Raw genomic sequence first — 17764 nt, 5'->3', positions numbered from 1 at the left:
ATGGGGAGACAAATTGTGCAGATGTTTTTGTAGGTAAAGTGCTGTAATGAAATTGCGGTGATGTATCGCACTCGGGGCGGGGCGGGGGGAGCTCTAAATAACAAATAGCTGAGTGAAGCGGATGACAAATAGATTGTCAGCCCCTTTATCTTATAGCGAAATATCTAATATCGCACGTCTTGTAGCAGTTTATGGATGTTTATGGAACATATCACTGCTTGTTTCACATGTTATGGTCTAAAGACTGTACTCAGTAGCCACGCTGGCTTGCTTGCACGAAACTTACTTTATGCCAAGAAATTCTCAGTAACGTTACGACATATTGAGGTGTTCCTTCTGTAAAGTTTTTTTTTGTATTTTCGCGGATTTGAGAAGATTGATGAGATACACGTCCTTACAGTAAGAGCATGTTAACAAGAAGAGGCCACGACCGGGCACATCTGCTAATGCGTACTGTAACTGAGTTCAATGTTATCATATCAGTTTATTAAGCCAACCCACGCTGAAGCAGTGTCAGTCTACGAATCGATTTACAGCTTAGGGCCTGTGCCTATAGCCATTAAAAATAGATATGATGTTGATAATGATGTTATGAGTGAACCGCAGTAAACACGTAAGAATACGTTACAATAAGGGTGGTTGCATAACAGGGTGGGAGGGCGATAAGTCAATTTAAATAGCTACCCCCGCATCCGCCGGGCGCCGCGTCAGTCAAGCGGCGCCGTAAGCCGCCCGTAATACGCCCGTAATCCGGCCGTAATGCGCGTAATGCAGGTTGAGCCGCGCCCGTCACTCGGGCCTCATACGACCTCACGACGTTGCTTCAGTTTAACCCGGTACTATAACGTTCCCAGGTTCGATATCCAATTTATCGTTTTATTATCTTGCTCATCATTCATCAAAGGTACAGTCAAAACTCGCAATTGAGGAATATCCAGAAATAGAATATTTTTGGCTTTTGATGAGCAAAACAATGTATTATGTAGCTGTGCTACTTTGGAATTGGCTCTGACTTCTTGTTTTATACTGAACATATTTAGCTATTAGTTATACCTTACGAGGCGTGATCGCTCAGTGAATATGACCTTCGATTCCGGATTGTATGGGTTCAAATACGGTCCGGGGCATGCATCTCCAACTTTTCAGTTGTGTGCATTTTAAGAAATTAAATATTACGTGTCTTAAATGCTGAAGGAAAACATCGTGAGGAAACCTGCATACCAGAGAATTTTCTTAATTATTTGCGTGTGTTTGTGTGCAATTCGCATTGGGCCAGCGTGATGGACTATTGGCCCTCTTGTTCTTTGAGGACATTCGAGCTCAGCAGTGAGTCGAATATGGGTTGATAATGATGATACCTTACGCTGACAACTTTCTTGTACTCATTAACGATAAATATTTTACCGCTCATAGGTATTTTTTATTTGTTGCTTTACAAAATATTAACTAAGAAAAAACTTTATTACAAGTGAGACTACGAAATTATAAGCGATAGCTATAGCCTTGTTATATTCTGTGCGTGCGTGTACCAACACTCACATTCAACACAAACCGATTTGCGTTTCTGAAGCAAGTCTAAGTTCAAAGTACGTAGGTTAGAGATACCTAAACAATTCATTGCGATCGTTTGTGTTGGAATAAGGTTAACAGTATCCTCACCTTTTTCAGTCGAGAGCGCAATCAGCTGAGGCGATGTAATGTGCCGGCGGGCGCCGCTCGCGGGCGGACATTCGATCAACATTTAGCCTTCAGGGGCTCCTCCAGATGTATTCCAGACACGTTCGGCGGCCGGCGGCTGCGGGGGGCTGCGGGGGGCCGCGGGGGGCTCGGCGCACCTGTATAATGGATACGTGGAATATTTGCTACGGCTCTATCGGCAGAGATCTCATAGCTACAGACAGACAGCCAATTAATGGATTCTTAAGTAAACTTGACCGAATGTATCAAACTGACAGACAATGCTTTCGTATACTTAGTCAATGTTTGTGCTTTTTATTTCGTTTGTATACTCTTTTATTAATGTAAATATATAACAATATCTTAGATATTGAATACAATGTTTATTGATGTGGTGTAGTCCAGGAAATAAGTGGATATTTACTAATCAACTTCAAAAAAGGAGGATGTTATCAATTCGTCTGAATTTTTTTTAAGACAATAACCCAATATCTACGTACTTTTATGTTTTGAGAAAGAGATCACTTTCTTGGGTGTATGGTGAATAGGTACACCCAAATACTTTAAATAAATATAAAGAAATAAATAATTACAGTTTGCGACCAATTTACTTAGCCTGGCTGTCTTAATTCCTGTATGAATACTTCCACAATACAGTGTACACCAGAAGCTACGATGTATTCACGATGTCTAATTAGGTGCTCGTTTGATACAATGTCACAGACTTTATATCAGTACTACATAGTACTAATATCTCATCTGCCGCTGACGCAAGCTGCAGCATCTAAAATCTAAATTGAAATCGTGTTCCGCCGATTGCTATCGCGGTCGCGCCGAGCGCACTACGTTACATTTCTGTACATCGAAGATTTGTTGTCGGACGAACAGATAGACAAAATAAAAAAGTACTAGGCAAGATACTGAAGCTGTAATACCTACAGCACTCCGTTCCTCTCACTCTTCTATCGGTGGCCCCGTCTAAGTCTACCCGCTGTACTAAACCAAACGTTGTATTGAACTTCCTTCTCATGTTTAAATTACATCTGAAATTAACTTTGCATATTATAAACAAAGTCCCGGCAGATTTGTATACGGAGATAAAAAATTCACTTTAATTTTTACGACATCCCGCTTTATAGCCGGAACAGCGTATAAGTATTCTACGTTTGATGTATGTACGAGTAGTCTGTACCTACAGTCGACAACAGAATTATAATAGGTTGGTAGCACAAGTGTAGTGCCTCGTCGCTCCAGTGGTGAGCGGCGCTTTCGGATCACGAGGTGCTGGCTCGAACCCTGGGTCGGCCTGTGAACTACTGAATTTGTCTTTCTTCTAGGAAATTTTCATTTAAAAGTTCTCAGTCCGGAGGTGAGAAGTTGGTGGTCCCGGTCATTATCGTTATTATTATTAATATGGTCGGTAATAGTACATTACGATTTAAGTGCGGTAAGATGAAAATTACAGCCGAGGCGATAATGCAGCTCGAACCAACTATATTTTATCTCACAAAGTTAATTTTATTAATAAAATATTGAGCACTTTTCTGACATAAAAACTCTTTGCGAAGATTTAGAAAAGTACCATTCGTTTTTAGACGGATGATAAAGGTTTTATATTACATTACGGCATTGTGCGTACATTACGATATTGAAATTGGTGAAATAAGCGATACATTACGTACAAATATCTTATAAAGAATTGAACATTATCAGCCCGCCAACCCGCATCGGAGCAACGCGGTGAACCTAAACTCCATAATATATGTCCCACACAGAAGGAGGCTTGGCCTTATAGTAGACCGTCAAGAAAGAATAATGATAACAGGTACCTACGCACAAAAAGGGTAGTCAAGGGTTTATATGGAGGATGAGAAAAATATTAATTGTCTACCTTCCCTTCCCAAACTGTGGGTCGGTAAATAAATAAAGGCTTAGGCCGTACACGAGTATAATACTAACTAAACCAAAACTGAATGATGCAAGTATCTTTTACCGTACTCGCACAGCATCATTTAAATGTAAACTTTTCCTACTGACAATAGCTTTAAAAGCTTTTGCGGGGAAGCTTTTACTCGCTGGAACTAAATAACGTCACCAATAAGATGGAAGGCTTTCATGAAATCAAGTAAAAACCTGGGTACCTTTTATTCTATTTTAAATAAAAACCTACCTAAAATAAATGAATTTGATTAATTATTGTCTAAGGCTAACTATTTAATATGATAATGTAAGTACATGCTTTTGAAAATCGTTCTCTACAAACTCAAGCAACTGATTTAACAATATAATTCCTTGCTCCACAACTGCACACTGAGTTTGTGCGACCACTAAGTTGTTCGGCTCGTACGAACTTCACAACACACGAACTAACTCTGCGAGCGAGATGTTTCGCTTCGAATGTTCCAGAGTACGTACTCCCGGAGTTAGCAGCCGGCTGGCAGCGAGCAAGTGCCCCGGGCGGCTCACAGAGAGCCGTCGGATAGATGTTAAGCCTCGTAAGCTAATTAAGCCTGATTTGTAGCGGCCATGCCACTTCCTCCGCCCGCGGCGCCGGCGCCCCGACCAGTGGCGTAGCAAGCCGTGTGCGAAGTGTGCGGCCAGTTTTTCGCCAATCTCGGTAAACCATAGATTTATCATTTTCATTTAAAATTTCAGTCAAATCGGTTGAGTAGTTGCGACGTTAAAAAGTAACAAACATCGAAACATCCATACAAACTTTCGCGTTTATAATAAATATTAAGCGTTCTAATACAAGCGCGAGGTGACGTTCGTGTTCGTCGTGGTCCCGTGACGCGATCGTAGGATTATAATTTATAATAATAATAGGACGACTGACTATACTTACCACAACTTATATTCATATATAAAAGATCAAAATCTGACAAATGAGGACTTGCTCCACTTATTCGTCGGTTAAAAAAGGGGTCTCGCAGATGCGTCTTTGCCCACGCTACAGAAAACATACGTAGATTTGTCCAAGCTACGCCACTGGCGCTGACAACGGACGGTGGATGTCAACATATACAGCGCCTGCCGTAGTTTTAATAGCACTCACTACTTGGTGAATACGTGCTGTGAATATTTGAGTTAATCGTTAGAGCCTTTTATCTCACAAAATGTTTTTCAGGCAGCTCTTTCTACTTTCTTTTTTGAAACCAATGATTTTATAACAGCATATATTAACACGCTTGGCTTGGCTAGGCACCGTGTTCGAGCGATCGGTAGGTGCACACAGATAGCTACGATGTAATTTTTCGCATACTATATTTTTGAAGTCGGTTGAATACCTAATGAGCTTCCAATCTGGAAAGATTGATAAGTGGTGAATTTGTAAACGTTTTGCATCTTTGCAAAGGATAAATAAATAATCAATATTTATTACTATCTAGCCCCAAAGTAAGCATAGCTTGTGTCATGGGATAGCAGATAGCTGATTTCATCAGATAGATTGCGGATTGTCAGTCTTCACACACGTAGATAATAATTAATAAAATTCTCTTCTAAGCAGGTGTCCTCACGATGTTTTGCCTTCACCGTTTGAGACACGTAATATTGAATTTCTTAAAATGTACTTAACTGAAAAGTTACACACATATGCCCCGGATCGGATTCGAACCTACGGGTAGAGCGGCAACGTCGCATTTACTATTTTGAATTATTTTGAATATCACGTGTATTTGTTTTTGTTGTGGTCGTGTACAGTGCAGCACAATAATATTATAATAATAACAAAAGCGTTTGTTTGTTTGATGTCAATAGGTATTCTATCTATTATCTCTAAATCGATTTTGATTAATTGTTTTCTCAAGCGCTTATGCCTAGTTATTAAACGATACTAAAACACAATCGTAAAATTATTTTTCTGTCTGTATGTCTGTCTGAACTAATCTCTGAAACGGCTGAGTCGGTTTAAATGGGACCTTTACTGGTAGATAGAGCCATTGAGCAACATAAAGGCTAGGTACTATTGTGTGGACGAAGTCGCGAGCGTCTGCCTGTTAAGAATAAAATTCAACTAGGTACAACATAACTGAGTATACTCAATATTGTTTTAATTGTTAGCAGTAAGTATTCATTTGGTAAATAGGAGTGATCTACAGTCTTCACTACTCAACTCTATCTCTAAGTGTCTACTAAAAAGTGATAAGTACCTAATGGTTTTATACCTACTCCTAAAAAGTGTATTATTTTCTTTTACAAACATGTTTCTGTCAGCCGTGCAGCGCGCTATGCATCAAGCGAACACAAAAGCCGTCGATTCCCTATCACACAAACGTACTAGCTACATAAAAGCGTGTATTTTTAGCGCGGACTTGCAAAGGCTCGTAGGCAGTCGTATAGAAATGTCTACCTACCTAGCCTAGCCATGCGTCATACTATGAGGGAGGGAAAATAAGTAGGCAAATAGTTCAACACAAATAGGTCGGGATGGCCAGGTCACAGGTGCTCAATATCTGGCGTTGTGTTGTATAATAATGGAGATTAGGATCTTCATTATTTGAATTAAAATTAAAACATAATAAAAAACTAGGGATTGCTGTCAAGTTCTAAAAGGACTGTTGCAGTGGATATGAATCCGGTTCGAATTAGTAGAACCCAGTCCGGGGCATGCCCCTTCAACTTTTCAGTTCTGTGCATTAAATTAAATATCACGAATCTCAAACGATGAGGAAACCTTCATTAGTATCTACCTGTGAATTTTCTTAATTCTCTACGTGTATGAAATTGCCTCATTATCGAAAACGCATTAAGTAATAATAATTACAATGTAACATGGAAAACAATGGTTCAGATTTTGTTTGCAACTGTACGTTTATGATTGGTTGATCACTCGGTCAATAAAGTTGAAATTCCTGTGCCCAATTTAAGCAGAATGTTACCAGCTGCAAGTAAGTATTTGTGCTTTTAATATAATGTTGTTTAAGTAATGTTTAATTAAAATAAACATCTTTGACCGACTTCAGAAAAAGAGGTTCTATATTTGACACGTAAGTATTAAATCATTGTAATACATGTGCATGTATTTTCACTTGTAGGCAAAACACTACTTTTCTCTCTGCTCTACCTTATGTCCTCTACCACAGAATACATTTATGTACAGAAGGATCTCAATGAATAAAATCAAAGTGTTTAAATAGTATGTTCCAATTTGAACTTCATAATTCTCTAAAAATCACATGTACTTGTTATTGAGTTATACATGTAAGTATGAAAACTACATTAAAAGTAGGTAAGTACTCACTTTATTATTATGTTTTATTCCAGTTTTAAAACTGTGTATACTTACCGAGTTTTATTTGTATATTTGTTTTATTAAGTAACACAATGTAATTCGGTATGTAAGTACCTACTACTTTACACAAGCAGGTAGTATTATAGTAATAGTAGTAGTTTATGAACAACAATTGAACATGACAACTATATTATGTAATTAATATACGATTATACTACCCACTACTTTATTTTTAAACAATTAACAAAAGTAATTATAACTTATTTTGGGGAAAAATATAAATAAAAGCGTGGCAACATTCCCACATTTTCCACTCCGCCGCCATTGGTCCGCGAGTTGCAGTAGTGACGTGGGCTGCTTCCAGCGGCGGCCATGTCTGATCATAAATGTGTGTTCGACTGCTGCCAAAACAGAACTGGAGATTCCGCGAAGTCCGGGCTTTTCTTCATCACGTAAGTGTTATGTTCTTCTAATTGCATCGTCTTTAATCTACATCAAAACATTGATTTCCAACTGTCAATGTCAATGATAATTTGATTTAAACTCACAGAACAGACAATCGGACTTTTATGCAATGACGAGTTAACTGATTGGTCAATGCTGTTTCCCTATTGGATAAAATAATCAGTGTTTGATATTTCAGCCAATGAGTCAAGCTCGGCCGCGCTGCAGCGTGGTTTTTGTGTTCCGCGCTCGCCATTTGATAAGGCTGTGTACATATTTATGTTAGGTTATGTACGAACTACGAAGTTTAACTTTTTCGTGTTTAATTTGATTTTTTTAATTGATTTATATTTTTGTAATAAAATTAGTGAGTATAACAAATTTAGACATTTTAATGTTTGAATTTATTTTCTTTTTTAATTCTGTCCGCTAAAAAAATAAATAAATCGAAAAACACCCGTGATATTGCTTGAAGCATAACATGGTTGCGTGGTTTAATTTGTTTATTCTGATTTTGATAGCCATTTTATATTTATTATGTTGTGTTGCTATATTTTTGCCATTAAACATGCACTTTTATCATCCCTTTACAATAAAGTAAAAATTAGAGAAAAGTAAAAAACACTTACAAAATGACTGAACGGATCAAGATAAAACTTGAGTCTGGAATAGCACCTGCCTCTCATAATACACTTATAAATACTGAAATATTATTTCAGCATTCGCACCGTTCCAAGAGTAATACGTAAACAATGGACTAAAATAATAGCCCGCGAGAAATGCGATCCTTATTTCGAACCGAATGATTACAGTGTGATGTGTTCTGAACATTTCGCTCCTTATGAAATTTCTGAAAGTCGTATAAATACTACAGCTCTACCGACAATTAACGTAAGCAACAATTTCAATTATGAAATTTACCTTACCTTACCTGTTTCTTCTGATTTAAACGAATGCATAACTTGAGTTTTATGATGAGACCGTTACTTTTTGAAGATATACATCTCTTCATACCTTTTTTTCATGAATTTCTAAATTAGTAGGTCAACCATGAGTTTTCGATAATCTCCAAAACAAATGAATAATTTATTTCAATTAATAATTCTAAATTTTAATAATTTAAAATTTTTTTTGCTATTTAGATCTATAAGTATGGTTGTAATTTTACAGATCGGTCCTTATGATGATACAGTTGTCATACCAGATGACGAAAAAATTATCAGTAAATATGATGATATTATCTGTATAATAGAAAATCAAATATCCGCAGAACCCAAGCCTCAAACTACACAAGTAAGTATAAAACTTAGTAAATATTCATTTATTTTAATTAGGCTTAGTTTACACGCACTTTCGAAACGTAAGGTATTGATATTAAAAGATAATACGATAATGGTGATAATAATTCGTCGAAAACTTAAAATTAAAATTTCTAGTTTCCTAAACGCGCCTCGGCCTGAGAAGAGCCCACAACAAACTCAGCCAGGTTTCTCCTTATTTAGTTTTTCACCATTTAACAATAAGTATATGAGTAGCCAGTCATTTAATACATTTCATTTAAAAGTTATTATATTATATATTGTCGTTTATGTAATCATTAATACCAATGCAACTTTTCTATAAACTTGTGTTTTATAAAAACTTTGAAGTTTTTGAAAGACATGCCCGAGGTTTTATGTGACAACTTATTATAAAAACTTGTGCAATTACTCTTTAAAAAGAATAACTAATTAGTCAGCCACTTAATAAATAAAAAACTCGTTTAATCTTTGAATTTACCAGGGTTTTCATGAACAATCTTATATATTTTCATTAATTCACATGGTCCCATCGAAGTTATAATATAAGATTATTTATTATAGAAGCAGGAAGATGACATCGAAAATCAAATCCAATGGAGTTTGGTAGGAACTAGTAAATATTTCGAAGGTCTACTACAAAATGATGATTTACTGAGTACAAAAAAGTTGGATACAAAACATGCAATTAAAGAAGTTAAGGTGGATGATGACGTAGTGATTATAGATGACGAAGAAGATAATATAGATTATTATATAAATAGTAATAAAGAACCTGAAAATGTAAAATTCAAAGATCAGTATTCAGAATTCCTCCAGAATTACGACAGTTCAAAGATGTGGAGAGTGAAAAAAACAGGAAAAGTTGATCCTGAAAAAGTTAAAGGAGTGTCTAAACCTAAACAAGTGGTAGCAGCATCTCAGAAACAAGTTGCTGCATCATCACAGAAGCCTTCTCTAAAACAAACAGCAGCAACAGACTTAGCTACGAAAGCTAATACTTCACCAACATTTCTACTAACACAACCGATTGCAACAACCTCTCAATTCATGGCAACATCACAAAACACATTCACACCTCCATTTTTAATCACTCCATTAGATGGACAAACTCCGCAATTTATACTACCTCCACAAAATCAAACAACACAACAAAATGCCGCGGCTCAATTACTGGCCATATCGACTGCAATTGTTAGGAGTATACATCCTGACTCCATATTAATGACAGACAACAGTCCGCCAACATATTTGTTGAGCAATTTTGTAACGGCTCCTTCTCAACACTTGAGTGGAACTAATACTGATGGGAAAACGAAACAGCGTGACTTGACTTTTATTGATGATTTACCGTCAAAGACCCCATCACTTGAAAATGAAGATGAAAATCAATTCCAACCAGTTATTATAAAAACTGAAAGAGTTGAAAATTTTTAAACAGAGTTATTATAAGAGAGATATTGCTATAAAGATAAGTAAAGCTTGATATTGGCGTTGGGTGTTTATATAAAAATAAAGTAAATGTGATATTAGGGTAAATAAAATAGATTCCACAGGAGCAGCAGTATATAACACAGAAGTTATTTGGTTTTTATTTCTAATTTTTTGTTTAGCTTAATAGTACTAGTCACAAATGTTTACTATCGAAAACTGCGATATTTTGGGCGTACGCAACCCCTTTAGTCAGGAACACTGCTAGAAACAGACAAACCGACAGACAAACATAATCTTACCAAAAACTATAATTATCTCATAGGATGTTACACGTATTATGTAAAAATTTTATATTTTGTAATAAAAATATATAACAGCTATTTCTTTAGACTAATTAGATACGGACTAATATCTCACTCACAAATTCACGAGTAAAATTGTATGTCGTTTTTTGAGAAGAGCGAAGTTATTCATCACCAATAAATATATTTTGTGCCCATACACTACACATAACAATAATGAACACACGTGTTATTTTTACACAAGCTAATATAACTTTATCAAATAGATCGTTTAGTCTCATTACACAGAATGTTCGACATCTTGATCGATGACTGACTGAAGAATCGACTACTTTGAGATACTGTTTATTTGATATAAGTTTAAAATACAACAAATGAAACGTAATTCCATCTTTTAGTAATAGTAGTAGTAGAAGTTGTTGACTGTTTTTTGCACCAAAAGCTTTTATAAATGCTTAAAATCGTTCATCTTGTACTTTGACAGAGCGGTGACGTTTAGCGACTCAGGTCCTGATCGAATTAGTCTAAAACTATTTCATATCACATTAGTGTGTATATTATAATATTAATATTGAGACTGTTTAGAAAATAATTATTGTTTATTTGAACTATTTTTCTGTGAATTTAAAATAGAATTATTTTTGTTATGGTACATTGAATGTGATAACGCATTAAAACCTGTCATTTATTAAATTCCATGGAAATGTTTTTATATTATATGACGTAAAGAATCAACATATAGTTGTGGTGGCCCTTAGTCTTAAACCTACTACGTTTTGAGGTACGATTCTCTCACAATATTCTCTATATTTTTACTACTTCTCACTTCCTCTAAAAGTCATTAATGTGAATACTCGAATGATTAATTTCAAGTAAATGAAAAATTTAAGTAAACTTACAATAACTAGTAAATGCAAATCAAACATCGCTTATATGTACTAATCCTTACTTTCGATGAGAGCGAGAGATCTGAGTAGAAACACGCTACCATACCGTCGTCCTACTCTATTGTACGGCGCAAACTGTGACGTCACAGTGCGAAGACCGGCAACGCATGCGAGCTCTGCCGCCGCGCGCCGCGCCAGGCGTGAGGCGCCACCATGACCACATGACGATGACACCGCACCGCCAGCCGGTGACGTCGCAGTTTGTACAACCTTGTGAAACATGATCGGTAAACAATAGTATCTACTTATATATAACTATTCGATACCTGCTAGCGTACAAACGAACAATGCGATTTATTTAAGTATTTTTTGTTTGAAATATTCATAAAGTAAAAATTTCTGTAAGTATCTCAGGCAGTGACGCAGTGACATACTAACATTGATCCCCGGCATACAATAACCGATAGCAATCATACAAGATAAGAAAATCATATCACAGTAATATTATAAAGGCGAAAGTTTATGTGAATGTGTGTGTGAGTGTATGTTTGTTCCTCCTTTAAGCTGCGGCTACTGAAGCGATTTGGCTGGAATTTGGAAGGAAATAGATTTTACTCTAGATTAACACATAGGCTACTTTTCATCTCGGAAATATCCATGGTTCCCGCGGGAATTGGGAAAAACTGAATTCCACGCAGACAAAGTCGCGAGCGTCCGCTAGTAAGAATATATAGCAATGACATTATATTGTACCCAATGTTCATTTCTCAGAATACAGAAAATCATTTTATACTAGTAGTAGTAATCATTGATTGTACCCATATAATGTAGAAGAATATAGATTATAGAACATCAAAACGAATGTAGCTTTCGCTGCTACCTACATCAAGTTGAGTAAGTATGTGCCTATCTAAGGAGTCAAGTAGGTACTTAGGTACGAGTAGGTTAAGTAGATACTACTTACCTTTCTTACTTTAAAATAACGACAGTTGTGGATATTCACATTCACAAAACAAATTACCAAGTCAAACCATTAACCAATACTGAATCCATCGTAGGGTAGGTAGGTAAGTAATTCGTCTGAAGGCTGTATCGTATAAAGTTTACACCACAGAGCATAGAAAACGCTAAAGTAAAAATTTGTATATTAATATCAATTTCATTTGAGTTATACTTTTTAAATCGGAATCGGGTTACTATCGCACGCAAGTAGTAAAGTTGGCAGCACTGCGTCGCTCGGGCCGGGCGTCGCGTGACGTCACAGCGCCCCCGCGCCGCGCCCCGCCGCCCGCCGCGCACTGCGCCGTCTCCCGCCGCTGGCAGACGGAACGTCTAGTGATGTCCGAGAACGTCATATACGCCCTAGTTGGCCATTTGAACGTGAAATGAGTATCTAATCTATGAACGCGATACGCGTGTGCTCTGAGTATTTTATATTTACACGAAGGTTAAAGAAATGAAATCTTCGAAGCAGACTGAGAAACGTGCCGCCCACAGCAATGAGGTAACTATACCTTATTGTATCTATTTTACGTAATGCTTTGATTAAAATTACATTAGTTACAGTGCCGTGATAGCCCAGTGGACCTACCTACCTTTGATTCCGGAGGGTGTAGGTTCGAATCCGGTCCAAGCATCCGGGGCATGCACCTCTAACTTTTCAGTTATGTACATTTTAGTAAATTAAATATCACGTGTCTCAAACGGTGAAGGAAAAACATCAAGAGGAAACCTGCATACCAGAGAATTTTCTTAATTTTGTAATCACAGGTAGGCAATTGCTTCTTGACTTGAATACATGGTGCATTCAAACGCTTTAGCCAAGTCACAGTGGGCCTAAAAATTAAGATGAGTAAGGCAAAGGTCAATGCTAAATGTCTAATGCTCATATTGACCGCTCATTAATTGTTGAGGACACTGCGCTCGAAATTGTAGACGAATAAATTTAGGACACACAGTCCCGTAAGGTAGGTGTAACTTCGAGAACGAAGTGAGCCGCCGAATTCAGCTCGGCAGCGTTCAGGAAACTCCGTGACATCTTTACGTCCAAAATTCCTATTCCTATTCCTGCGTGTCTGAACAGTGCGTGTTGCCAGTGATGACCGAGGCCTGGTCACAGAATATAATATGCATATGTACAAGACTTGGTCGGTAACTATTGGCCTTATTAGAATGCTCTAAAATGACTCAGCGGGCGATGGCCCAAGGAGCTGGAATGGCGATCCCACAGCGGAAAGCGCAGTGTTGGTCGATCCCCCACTAGGTGGACCGAGGACAGGACAGCTGGCGGCTCGAGACCGTTGTGTTTGTGATAATGCCGATGATGATGATGAAGATGGATGATGATGAAGGTGATGATGATGATCGATTTTAATAATTATTTGCGAGTTTAATAAGATTTAGTATAAAGGATGCGGAGGACGGCAAGTCGGTGCGCTACAAGTACTGCGTGGTGCCGCGCTGCCGCAGCAGCACGCGCCGCACGCCGCACAAGCTGTTCCTCAGCATGCCGCGGGGCGAGGCGCGGCACGCGTGGCTGGCCGCCATGGGGCGCGGCCCGCAGCACCGCGCGCTGTCGCTCACGTGCAACCGGTTCTGCTGCGAGGACCACTTCAACGTAAGCTCATGCCCTGTGTGTGCCTGCTGCCGCAGCAGCACGCACAACTTGCGCTAAGATCAGTAACGACAAGGGTTGCTTGAGGACAGCAAAACGTCTACAACTTGACCCTTTATAATTTGTAGATTATTATAACCTCACCCCAACATGCACTAACAAAACTGGTGCTGAAATAGTTACTAGTACCTCCTAAACCTTTATTCTAGTTTCTAACTAACCTTATACCGTAGAGGCGCAGTGTTTATTCAGTAATATTGATTTTCACATTTTTACAGCTTGAAGAAGACATGATAAACTACTTACAGTGGAAACTGATGGGCAGAAAGGAAACTAAGAAGCTGATGCTGAGGAAAGGAGTCGTTCCGCACAAATTTGACTGTCAAACTGAAACCGCATCAAACCCTCAAGTGGAAGAGCAAAAGCAATTGATTTCAGAAAAAACTGAAGAAGAGCAGTTGGAAATGACTTTGGACCTAAGACGAGCAAAGATAAAAAAGATCAACAATAGGAAACGAAAAGTGACAGAGGAAAAAAACTTGCAAGATAAAAAGATTAAAATGATTTCACCTGTATTGGATGAAGAATTGATTTCCGAACAAAAAAAGAAATTGGAAAAAATTTCAAATGTTTCAAATGAGGCGGATGTGATTTCGCAAAATATAGAAGAATTAGGAAAATATACGTTCCAAGTAAAAATTGAAGCAGAAGAAGTTGAAGAAGAACCTAATGAAGAACTAATACCAGAAAATTTCATTAATGATCTAGAGTTACCTGCTGAAGAGTCAAGTATTTTACTAGACGTTAATGTCAAAGTTGAGGAACTTGACGAAGAATTCGAACCGGAAGTTATAAAAGAAGAAGTACAAGTAGATGTAATAGCAGATTAAGATTATATTTTTGATGAAATAATTCCCTTTTTACCAAAATATTATGCTCTAGTTACTAAGTAGTTAATGACCGAGTTAATGAATGAGTATTTGTTTGATAAAAGTTGTACGGTACGATTTAAAGCAAAACAATTTCAAGAAAGAAGTATGCAATAAAGAGATTAAAGCTTTCGTGCTGAATATTGGAACAAATTACTCGAACAAACTGCTGAGACAACAATTGAGAAACCGGTTTTTCTCTGACTTTTGAGAAAGAAAGGTGGAGTCGGAGAAATTAACAACACATCCGAAAAGATAAATACGTTCTTATTATAACTATTACCTATAATGTATGAAGGTGGATACTCGTATAAATGTATAATTGATAACTGTAGCAATAAAACTTAATAATAATATTTATTATGGAAAAGTACTAGTTTCTTTTAAAACAGGCGATGACATAATACTTTTAGTTTGTAGTTATATAAAATAAATGTCGAATATTATAAAAGTCAATGCTGTTAATTATGACAAATTAAATAAACCTATACTCTTAAAACGTAAATAAAAACATTTAATTTCATTGAAAATAAAGATCCTCATAATAATGAAATAACGCTAACTAACTTGTAATTTCTTACATCTCCAAATAATATGGGCGAAAAAGTTTCATGAAAAGGCATTTACCTAAAAATTACCGCACCATTCACAAGTTTCCTTGTGCCGTGAAACAACACGACATTAGCTCGGCGGGCGGGGGCGGGGGTGCGGGGCGCGGCGCGGGGGGGGGCACATAATTCAATTTTCAAGTTTAATTAATTTCAACATCCGCCGCCGCGCGGCACTTCATAATTCGCCTTTATTTAATAACGCTTGTAATGTTATTACGCGGAACTTTTTTCTGTGGTCCGTGTACACTGAACACGCTTCAGCCTCGTATAGTGGTGTAGAGTCTGGCGACTTCGTTGATAACACTCCCATGATATGCGGGCCAAGGGGGGGGGGACTGCGCGAAAACCGTGCGGTTTACAAGACGGAGGTCCGGGGTTCGATACCCGGCTGGGCCGATTGAAGTGTTCCTAATTGGTCCAGGTCTGGGTGGTGGGAGGCTTCGTCCGTGGCTAGTTACCACCCTACCGGCAAAGACGTACTAAGCGATTTAGCGTTCCGGTACGATGTTGTGTACAAATGGATAGGGATGTGGATCTTAGTTTGCATCTTAATTTACCATCCGGTGAGATTGCAGTCAAGAGCTAACTTGTAAAGAATAAAAAAAGTAAGCCCGCCAACCCGCGTCGGAGCAGCGCGGTGGGTCTAAGATCCAGATACGCTCTCTAAAAAGGAAGGCCTGCCTGTAGCGAGTGGTCAAATAATAAAATGGACTGATAAATGAATGATTATGCTCGTTCGACTTGTTCGACCTGTTCAGAGGACTTAATCCCTGGATGAACGGAATATCCTCACAGTAATAAATGAATGTTCGAACCGAAATTGAAATGATTGAATTCCGATCACGCTTGCCCGCGGCGCGGCGGCAGATGAGCAGACGAGAGCTGATCTCATTGAGACGAGATGAATGTTATTGTGCTGACGAACCTCATCCCGACGGATTATCGAATCCCTACACAGGACCCGTCCTACGCCCACGGAAAGGATTCATTCCATTAGCTAATCACCCGAACACTCGGGTTATCATATTACGTGGGTGCTTGCACGCATTTATTAGATTTAGTAATGTTGAAAACGTGATTAAATTCAATAAGCGAAACCTTTACACATCACGGAAAACCGCCCGGAAAATTGTACGCGTGTCATTGCCGTTACAGAGTTAGAAACAGGAGTGAGTTATAGAAAAGACATGATTTAAAAATATCATAATAAAAATCATTTTGATTAACAATACATTCTACAATTTTATAAGCACCTTGGTATTTATACTTTCTTTGAGGAAACTTGCGTACATGAGAATCCGCATCGGACCAGCGTGGTGGACTAAGGCCGCTCATTCTGAGAGGTTGTCATTAATGATAATGCTGAATAATTTCTTTTATCAAATAATTTAATTAATTGAAAACATGTTAATACATACCATTGGCTTATTTGATCTTCATCTGTTTTGTATATACTCGTATAATACAGTTAAATACATAACTCTTGTGTCGGGAATTATTCTCTAAAATTGTTATAAAATGTAAATGTATAAAATGTAATTATATTGTTAGTGCAGTCCTAAAACGTTAATTTTGAATTTTATATCACTTTTATAATAAAAGTAAAGTATGTGTGATCAAGTACCCGGAAATCTACCTCGATACTGTGGTGCTACACGCCGACCGGAAGTGGAGGGTAATGACTAACATTAGGGGGGGAGGGGTAAGTACATACACTCACATCTATAGATTAGGTACTTTAACATTTCTCGTCGACCAATATCCAATCTGTCTCTTAATTAGAAACTTAATTGCAATCTCACTGGAACCCGAGTATCTTTTGATGTGAATAGTCAAAGGATGCAACTGTTGATTACGACAGACTAGAAGTAATAGGTACCTATCCAATGATAAAAAAATTAATAAAAAAATTCAACCGACATCCAACTCAAAAATTAACCTAAATTAAGAAGCAAAAAATAACAACCTTACCTATGTGCTACTTTCTGATCAGTTTGAAAGCAGTGCCAAGCCCTATGTTTATGTTTATGTTTTAATTAAATTGAGTTGGAAATCGGTTGAAAATACTGCCTCAACTCGTATACAAAATCTCACTCCCCCTTTATCCACACGTAATATGAATATCCAAAAAAAACGTGAAAGGTATCACATAACCATCGAGGAGTTCTCTTAAGTGACCTTCGTCTTCATCACCAGACCCCTAATACATTCACAACCCATCTAGGTGGAAAGTTCTCATCAATACAAACTAATCAAGCCCAAAACAAAAGGTAACTGCTGTAAATCGTTGACGAGTTCCATCGTCTGTATTTCGGCTCCATCATCAGACCAACTC

General features: G+C 37.6%; 1 protein-coding gene across 5 annotated transcripts; it reads left to right on the top strand.

The window, feature by feature from the left end:
* The first annotated feature begins 6822 nt into the window (after positions 1-6822).
* Positions 6823-15494, top strand: LOC112056287 (uncharacterized). Of its 5 annotated transcripts, none has more exons than XM_052885758.1 (6): positions 6823-7362; positions 8074-8245; positions 8525-8647; positions 9203-12779; positions 13686-13892; positions 14168-15494. In XM_052885758.1, the coding sequence occupies exons 4-6, from the start codon at positions 12732-12734 to the stop codon at positions 14777-14779; spliced, it is 867 nt and encodes a 288-aa protein (XP_052741718.1). In that variant the 5' UTR covers positions 6823-7362; positions 8074-8245; positions 8525-8647; positions 9203-12731; the 3' UTR covers positions 14780-15494. The 5 variants fall into 5 exon arrangements, with proteins under 5 accessions (XP_052741718.1, XP_052741720.1, XP_052741717.1 ...); XM_052885760.1 differs by having other exon boundaries at positions 6842-7362; positions 9217-12779; positions 13673-13892; XM_052885757.1 differs by having other exon boundaries at positions 6847-7362; positions 9217-12779.
* Positions 15495-17764: the final 2270 nt, after the last annotated feature.

This window comes from Bicyclus anynana, chromosome 15 (assembly GCF_947172395.1).
Source record: "Bicyclus anynana chromosome 15, ilBicAnyn1.1, whole genome shotgun sequence".
Taxonomy (NCBI): domain Eukaryota; kingdom Metazoa; phylum Arthropoda; class Insecta; order Lepidoptera; family Nymphalidae; genus Bicyclus; species Bicyclus anynana.
This window is presented reverse-complemented; position numbering and strand designations above follow the sequence as displayed.

Coding starts and splice junctions, on each gene's coding strand:
- LOC112056287 (XM_024096692.2), top strand. CDS start 7,283: ATGTCTGATCATAAATGTGTGTTCGACTGCTGCCAAAACAGAACTGGA. Junction 7,363..8,073: donor TCCGGGCTTTTCTTCATCAC/GTAAGTGTTATG, acceptor ATATTATTTCAG/CATTCGCACCGTTCCAAGAG. Junction 8,246..8,524: donor CAGCTCTACCGACAATTAAC/GTAAGCAACAAT, acceptor GTAATTTTACAG/ATCGGTCCTTATGATGATAC.